General features: G+C 46.5%; 1 protein-coding gene across 1 annotated transcript; it reads left to right on the top strand.

Annotated features, from left to right (window-relative positions):
- The first annotated feature begins 85 nt into the window (after nt 1-85).
- LOC146372823 (uncharacterized) lies at nt 86-4310 on the top strand. Its single transcript, XM_084951244.1, has one exon. The coding sequence runs from the start codon at nt 408-410 to the stop codon at nt 1215-1217; it is 810 nt and encodes a 269-aa protein (XP_084807370.1). The 5' UTR covers nt 86-407; the 3' UTR covers nt 1218-4310.
- The last annotated feature ends 4956 nt before the right edge of the window (nt 4311-9266 follow it).

Here is a 9266-nt window from a genome sequence, read left to right as displayed (position 1 = left end):
CTTCCATTTTCAGAATTACACACACAAAAATAAAACTATGCCTCGGTCGTAGCTTCCCTCCACACCATGAATGAATGAAGCCCCTGATATCTGATATTTTGTGGAGAACATAAAGACAATGTCTCCCAGTTTGATGTGTCTTCATGAAGATTTGCAACTAAATGTCCAACATTGACATATCTCAGGTGAAGAATCCCTTTAATGTTATGGTGAAATGTTTATGCAGATCTATCCGTAGCATTTTCAGTAACTCTGGAACGATCAGACAAACTCAAGTTGCCACGTCTCCTTCTTGGCAGAGCTAAAAATACCCGTGTACGTGTGAATGTAAGCTGAACCTTGAGCTGCAGTCCTTGAGTCTTTTTGTCTGTCCCCTGTCAGACCTATCAGAGGCCATCCTGCAGTCAATGCAGCGGAGCCGCCGCCTCCTCTTCGTTCTCAGCCCAAACTTCCTGGCAGAAAAGAGCTTCAGTCTCCTGGAGTGTCGTCTCGGTCTGTACCTCGAGAATAGTCTCCAAGCCTCTATTATCGCTGTGGTTTACTGCTCAGTCAGCAAACTGGCCTGTGTGGAGGTCCCTCAGCTCCGTCAGGCCACCATCACCACCGTCACGTGGCGAGGAACCCGATCTGAACCGCGGCGCTCTCGCTTCTGGCTCAGGCTGAGGCTGGCACTGCCCGTCCGCCCACTCGCTCTGGGCAGGAGGTTGATCGACAGCACATCATCGCACTCAGACCTGGCTGCCATGGCCCTGCAGAGGGCTCAACGGATCCAGAGCCAGAGCGACAGAACCAATCAGAGCTGCCGAAACGGGCGTACCAATGTTAGCCGCAGAGACAGGCGGACGCGGCCCAGAGGGTACCTAAAGAGAGGGGTTGTAAATATGGAGGAGGGGCCACAGCACAGCAGGAGTTGCTCAGGGTGCGCTGGGTTTATGGGTAATGTAGAGGGGGCAGGGGTGGAGCTTACAGTAGAGACGCAAACACAGCAGGAGCCATGCGACAGGACAGAGGTTCGTTCAGACCCGGTCCCAGAAACACACCCCAACCCAGTTCCTAACTCCGCCCATGATGCTCACTGCTCTCCTAACCCCACCCCCATACACCACCTAGATTCTGACTCCGCCCTCACTATCAGTCCGGAGAACAAAATGGGGAAACACAACCAGCAGCAGGCGGTGAGCAGTCCGAGGACGTCTGAGGAAGTTCTGCCATCGTAGAGGGAAAAGGGGTGGAGCTTGTGGTGAAAATGGCACCAACTCCACCCTTTGATAAAGACCTTTATTTCTAACTTAAAGGAAATGCTGCATTCAAATCACGTCAGGAAAATACAAGTGTTTGGGAGGTCAGAAGAAACATTAAGATGGGTTTGTCCTGAGGGAGGCGATAGACAGCAAAGTCCAGGGGTAATTCAAATCTTTAGAGTTCATCCTCTGGAGAGCAGGAGATTCGTATATTTCAGGATGATCTAAATGGCAGATCTTGAAGGTTTCGGAACTTCTGCAATAGTACAAGAACTACGCTTATGAACAAAAGTACTGGGTCACATCTCCTAATTATTGAATTCAGGGGTTGTCAGTTTGAATTGAAGTAGGTGCTGTAACAGGAAACCATTGTTGCATCAAGTCCGACTTCCCTCCTAAATGTTTCACCACGCTTTCGGGGGTATTATTTCAAAGTGGAAGCTTTTAGGCACTCGGCCATGCAGTGACAGACCATGTAAAGTAATTGAACGAGGTCTCGAGTGTTCGGGCGCACAGTTCGCAAAAGTCGCCGACGCTCTGTTGAGTCAAAGGCTGCAGCGCTCCAAAGTTCCTCTTGCATGGCCAAGCAGCTCTTACAGCTGTCTTACGTAGGTGGTCCCGTACTTTTGTCCATATTGAGGAAGTTAATACACCTTTTAATAAACCAGAGTATTGTTTCCCTTATTTGGTCTCTAGTAAAACTGCATCAAGGCCACAGAGAAACGCTGCCTTAAGGACAAACTCAGGGACAAAGTTTTCAGTGTCTTTCCTTAATTCACAAGATTTACAGCTCACAGTGAAAATATGAAACCAACACATCAAAACACTTTGAATCTTTAAGGCTTTTATACGAGAATCAACCTCTAATAAAATTGAGCTAATGCTGAAGTGCCAAAATCTGCAGTTCCTCTAATGGCCTCTTGAGGCTCCAGCAGTGAGTCAGTCCCCGCAGATGTTGAAATGTCTGATCTTACAGCAGAAATCAACGTGTTTACAAAAGGTGTCGTTCTCTTTGGCTAACTCTCCTGTTTAAATGATCTTAAGGCTTAAAATTTGCATTATTGGGGGTGTGGCCTCTTTGATTGACAGGTGGACAAAGGGGCTGCTGCTGCTACACCCACTGACGATAAATGACAAGAACATGTCATCCAGGTTCATGTATCATGGATGAAAGTAGCTCATCAGCCCGCCACCACACGACTTCCATTAGCAGGTGACGACACTAGCTGCTAACAGAATCACATTTCACCTATAAAATAACTGGAAATGCCTTATTTTTATATATCTTACTTTAGTCTCTGTGTTTTCTAATAGAAAAGGAGTCCCTCATTATTTATGTTGATTTCATAATGTTTCCACAGCCCCATCTGTTTTCACCTGAGACCTTTAGTCAGTGTTATCTCCTCTTGTAGCTTTGCTGTTTCTGCATGTCAGCGGCTGTTCTCAGATCAAACCCTGCTTTTCTTTGACTAATAAAGAGATGCTCATCTTTACGTGGACAGACTGAACGTGCTTGTACATGATGTGATACCATTTCTATAAAGAGACATCGGTTAATAAAAATCTATGTTGATGATGATAATTGCTTGGCATCTGAAATTTCTTTTAATTATTCATTTTTAGTGGATTGTGGAAAACGTGCTGAAACAGTTGAGGTGATTGTTTTTTCCACCTCTGATGGAGGAATGTGTTTCACCGTCAAATGTCTTGGCTCTTTGGGGAGCACATGTTTAATGCTAATGATTATGAGCTTCTTCTGTGCTTTACTGACTGAGGCTCAGAAATAGTCACTGAGCAGCTAAAATGTAGTTGCAGGACTTTTATTTTGACATTCTCATCAAACGTCTTTTCTTAATCACTTTTCCTGACACAGGTTCAAACATGTTGTGGCATGAAATGGAAAACACACTATCATTAATGAACATGTTGGTCCACTGCTATGAATTGTGGGATGTCATTACCTGCTTTCCTTTACAAAGGATCCTCCGGTGCATCCTTTGCTGATGTGATAAAGAAAGCACTGCAGACACTTCTGGGTCATTTACACAACTTCCTAAACAAATCTGATCCGTTGACGGTAACAAGTGACTTCAGGTGGGAAAATCAGCAGAAACGTAAATGAGAGGCTAAATCAGCACAAACCAGCAGGTGTCGCTGTTCGACCACCAGCCTGAGTGCGGGAGTTCCTGTGTGTCCAGCGTTAGTACGCACAGTCTGCGTATCGCCTCTGTTTTCATGAGGTTTATATATTTATCAGGGCAGCACGCATGGATGAATAAAAAACCTGAATTCTTACTGTCAACTGTCACAACCCCCAGAAAGTCTTTCTACACATCACGTCCCGCCTAACCCAAAAGAGTGAAGTGGTTCCAAGAAATCTGTCAGTTATTAACATCTAAGAAGAAGCAAAAGAAATTAACCATAGCCAACAGAAGGCGCGCCAAAGTTACCAAAGAGAAGGGAAGCCGCTCAGCTGGGAGATCTGAGCCTTCCCTCTGACATAAACCAACATCAGAGCCAAACCCAACAGGAACAGAACCACGAGAAACTAAGGAAGTAACAGGAAAGTGAAGCAAACACAGGAAGGCTTATTATTAACCTCTGGCTCTCTTCCACAGAGTGTCTTTGTACTGTCTTCATGCTCTCCCATTCCCTGTCGGTCACTGGGAATGTAGACAGGCCACATGCTTCTGCTGGAGGTTTCTTCCTGTTAAAAGGGAGTTTTTCCTTCCCACTGTCGCCAAAGTGCTTGCTCATAGGGGGTCATATGATTGTTGGGTTTTTCTCTGTATTACTGTAAGTTCGTTACAATGTAAAGTGACTTGAGTTGTTGTGTTTTGATGCTATGTAAATAAAATTGAACCAATTGGGCGAGATTAGGTGGCTGGTTTCAGGGAGTTTCAGTTATTGGTCTGCTGGCCTGCTCTTGTTTTGTCTTTTAATAAACTGCTCCTGAGAATTACTGGTTGGACTCTGGTTTAACTTTTCATCTTGTGATTCCTTACTCTTAGAAATTATCACCAAAGTACAAATGTAAGCACAAACTTTACTGACACAACCGTCTCATTCACCGGAGAAAAGCCCGACGTCCAGGGACCAGGATGTGAGTGTATCCGTCCTGTATCCGTCTCCTGCTGTGTGCACGCAGAGATCAATAGCAGCTCATTGATGGTGTTCGACAGCTCGTCTGCAGAGAGCAGCAAACGCACCTCCGTGTATTTTAACAAGGATTTGTGGCACAGTCTCACAGAAATGTGTTCCAGGAAACAGCGGCGTGAAAATCCGTGCTCCGCCCAAAACAGCCAACAACAGTCACAAGCAAACAGTTGGACTGGTGCTGCTTCACTGTCTGTCAGAACAATGCAGGTATGCTGCAGGGGGGCGACTGCTCCGTCTCCTCGCTGTGACAGCGACGCTGTGTGGACTGTGAAGTATAATCATTTCATGCTACAGTATTTAAGTATTTGCAGTTACTAAACCTTCACATTCATAGACAACAGCAGAAAGGCCGATGACTATAACAAACAGGCTGTATTCTGGGTCACTTCCACTAACAAACAGGGTGTTTCCACATGAAGAAACTTCCGTATCTCCGTCTCTTTTCTTTGCTTATCTCAGCAGCTGTTAAACCAATCCACTTCAAACTCGCTGGCTGTGTTTGGGGGGCTCTGATGAAGAGTAGTGCTGAGGTACTCTGGATAAGTGGTTGTCATACTTTGGCTGCTTCCCGCTCCGGTCCATGAGTAGGGGAAGGAACAGCCGTGTTTCCTTGACATTAATGCATTCACAGGCCTCTTAACTCTAATTTTAATCATTTTAACAAAGTGTCAAAGCCTAACTTACCTAAACTTTAATTTTACTCCCAAACCCCTAAAAGAGTCTGATGAGCTAAAAGCCCAGTGCCGTGTTCCTGCTACCGCGGTCTCAGACTAAAGCCTGAAATAACGGCGTGACTGTGACCGGTTGTATTAGCAGAGGGATTAGCTGGAGATATGCTCTATGAGCGTCACTGAGCATCACTGTCACCATGACCTTTACCCGCTCCTCTCATCTGTCTCTACCTGTCGCTCTTTACTCTGCTCGCACTAATAAAGCAGAAATGGCTTTTAAAGAAAAACAGGCTCATCAGCGTTTATTAATGCGAGCCGCTGCTCAGTCAGACCCTCTCATCCCTGCCAGCAGGACGCCGCAGCAGCAGCAGGACATCGATTAAAAGTTTAGTTAGAGGAGTGTCCTCTGGCAGCGTCACAGATCCTCTGCATGCATGTTGGATTTATAAAAGATGAGCACGACATCTGAACGCTGCAGTCTTCAAACTTTATTTACAGCTGTGCGTTAGCCTGAATAAACATGCATCAGAGCTCCCGGCAGCCCCGACAGAGGAAAGTTTCACCATCACGTCACTCGCCGCTTTGAACCCTTTTGACTGCTGCCATGTTGGTTTCTGGGAGCCATACATCACCGTATTTACAGTGCAACACTATCAGATAATGCTAGCTGGCTTCTATGGCTGCAACAGACTGGAGCTCTGACTTCTTGGACAGTTTATTAGAGGAACTGACCAAACAGCCATCACATTATTGGCCAGATACAGAAGAAACACAATCAGTTCTTTTATAGCTGGCATGCTAAGGACAGGTGGAGGAAAGTGTAAAGGAAACAGAGCTGCACACACCCCATCAACCCCCCAACCACAGCGTTACCAGCTTAGATATGTATGTGTAATCCAGTCTGATGTTCCCAGTGTGGACTGGTTCAACTGGTTATTAATTACAGTGTGTGTGTGTTCCCTACTGTACCAAAGGTCGTCTCTGCAAATTTACATTCAATGCACGCTTGCAACACGCGACCGCCGTTATTTGATCCACCATTGACTGAAAATTCCTTCGCCCGCCTCCTCGACCTCCTCCGCCGCATTTCTTTTCACTTTGACTTTGATCAGTTTACTCTGATTTTCTCTGAGACTCTGCGGAAACACGAAGACACAAATATACAGTCAGATGATCAAATAAGTACTTCAGGGCCTAAACTGGCGTTTTGATATATCCGGATGTGGCGTTAGATGCTTGTATTGACTTCTGTCTCCTTACTTTTGCACAGTTGCTTCACTTCCGCAATGTTTTTAGTCCATATCGAATCCTCGTTCATCTTTCCTGAGCTTTGATCAGACCATAACTCTCTGTGTCCACTTTCGTCTTCCAGTCCTCTGTGACAGGAAGCAGAATTCAGAGCTGACTCCTCAAACCACCCAAACCACTCCACTGCTATAAGCTCTCTGCCCTCAGCCTGCAGTCACAAGCTGTGAGCAGTGACTGAAAGAATGAAAGTGGATGAAATCAGTGGAAACAAGCTTCTTCACAAGGGCTCTCAGAGAGGGAGAGGGCCTTGATCATTTAGCAGGGACTCGGGGTTAGCATCTGACCAGGGTGCCTCCTGGACAAGATGTTTTGGGCGTGTCCAGCTGGGAGGACAAGCGCCCAGTGGACCAGAGACCAGGGAGAGATTATGTTTCTGGGGTTGTTTGGGAGTCCTTGGAAGAGCTGGAGGAAGTGACCAGGAAGGGGACGTCTGGGCATCTCCGCTCAGACTGACCCCTGACCTGGATGAGAAGCAGAAACCTGTCATTTCCACAGTAAGCCAACATGGAGGCTGTTAGCCAGTTAGCTACAGAGCGTGGACCTGGCAGCTCCATGGATGGTAGCTCACGAGGACCTTTAACCTTTTGTCCAAATACGATTCAGTGATGGTTCCACCTCATTGTCTGTGTGTGTGTGTGTGTGTGTGTGTGTGTGTGTGTGTGTGTGTGTGTGTGTGGTGACAGTGAGTTAATTGTTGAGCAGAAGACAGTTGGTGTGTAGTTACTTATCATCACACAGAATGCCATTAGGACTCATCAACCATTAAACTCAGCACGCACACAGACACACACACACACACACACACACACACTCATCTATATTTAATATGCTGATTTCTGTTCCTTAACACAAATCTTACCATTTTGCATTTTTTCGGATTGTCTCATATCGATTTTCCTCTTACTTTGGTTTTTATTTATTAATTATTATTAATATAAATAAGAGTGAGAGAGTCACAGTGTCTCTGCTCAGGTGTTACAATAAAGTTAGGCATCCATGCCAAACAGGATTATCTCTTATTAAATCCATCAGCTACAGATTATAAACCCATGATAAACCAATGAAAACGCTCACTGTGCACCAACAGAGACGACTGTGAAGTCTTTATTTTCATTTCTATTTTTTTATCTATTTTCTCCTGGCTGGCTGTTTGATCCTCGGCGTGTCCACTCGCCCTTCACTTCCTCATTGTTCTCTAAACGCACATTAACCCGACGCAGCGGCAGGACTCTCATCACGTCTCATCAGGTTTTCTCTCTCACTGATCACTCCATCCAGAGGTCAGAGGTCAGCACCATCCATACACTTATACATGACGCATTACCTAAAAGCAATTAGCGCGACAACACGGCGGGTGCTCGGTCAGTCTGTCACCGTGTGTGTGTGTGTGTGTGTGTGTGTGCAGTCCTGACTGTGAAGCTCCCTCATCAATCAGCTAATTACTGTTAGAGAAGAATCGATAACGTTTAAACACACACACACACACACACACACACACACACACACACACACACACACACAGTCCAGAGCAGTGTGTGAAGGCGTTCTTTATCTCGCCACTCTTTCTTCATTAAATGTTGTACTTAAACAGGAGGTTAACGTCACCTGCAGACAGATTCAATGAATTTCTAATTAAAAGTCTCTCTGTTATTCTTATGGCACTCATACTCTGAATCGTGTTGTTCTTGTGTGCATGCAGCGCTGTGCATCAGCAGGAAACTGGGACTGTCCTTCACTTTTAGCCTGGATGTACAGCTCTGGCTCTGCTCTGGTTTTATGTATCTGAACATAACTGTAGTTAGCAGGTCTTTAAATCAGGTGAATAAAAATGCACTAAAACACATGAGACACTACACTGTGTCATTACCTGTTTAACATAAACTGAGGCAAAATGCTGAAACACTGTGAAACACTGGCTGCAGGTCGTCTGCTAATCAGGAGGTTCGATCCCTGGCTGTTCCAAACCCTCCTCAGGCCAGATACTGAACCCCGAGTTCCTCTCCGTGTGTGCACAAAGCTGCAGTCTTCCCAGCAGTGGACGTCCCACCCTGAGTTCAGACCGTGCAGGCCTCAGTTAGCATGTTAAAGGTTAAAGTTCATTACAGTAATATTAGAAAAAGACTGAACACGTAAGGCTGTGTGACCTGACTGATGCTTCAGAGACTTTGAAAAGGTTCTTCGTGCCTTTATTTCATCCCAGCTTAACTGATGTAAAGCACTTGTTCAGGTGTCAGTGTGTAGTTGTAGCTGCTGCAGCTCAGTGGCTCAGTGACGCTGAGTGTTGCTGCGGAGGGCAGGTGGAGGTTTAGTGGATGTAGAAGATGAAAACCCCCAGAAACCTGAGCTCAGGTCCTCCGTCCAGAAACTGAAACAAGTGGCGAGCTGAGAAAGCTTACCTGTGTGAAATGTGTCGACTCATTAGCTGCAGCATTCTGAGGCGAGCCAAGCTGTCGGGTTGTTTCCCGGGTAAGCCGGCGTGGATCGAGTTTCAGCCGGCCGCCCTCTTTAATGACCCCTCTCCCTGGCCGACACTCAGAGCCTGTGATCCAGAGCGACCCTCCTTTCACATTCCTGCCAGATTCCGGGTCCCTCCAGCCCTAAAAGAGCCTCCAATCTGTCGGACATCTGCAGCCGGTCTTAACCTTCTCATTAGAGATACCCTCCTCGGTCGGCCCGCCACGGACACGGCTCGCTCCCATCTTTCCCTCGGTCCTGCTTCGCTCTCAGGGGACCCGTGGCAGGGCCAGGACCCCATGTTGAGAACCCCCAGGGAGAAAGTAAAACCCATCATCTTTACCTGCGTGGGCGGATCGGGGTGGAGGAGGATGTGAGGGGGGCGTCTCTGGGGAGTCGCAGGCCTCCTTTTGTTCCTGAGAAGAGAGGGAGG

Source organism: Perissodus microlepis, chromosome 14, assembly GCF_051167445.1.
Source record: "Perissodus microlepis isolate ML-2025 ecotype Zambia chromosome 14, ASM5116744v1, whole genome shotgun sequence".
Lineage (NCBI taxonomy): Eukaryota > Metazoa > Chordata > Actinopteri > Cichliformes > Cichlidae > Perissodus > Perissodus microlepis.
This window is presented reverse-complemented; position numbering and strand designations above follow the sequence as displayed.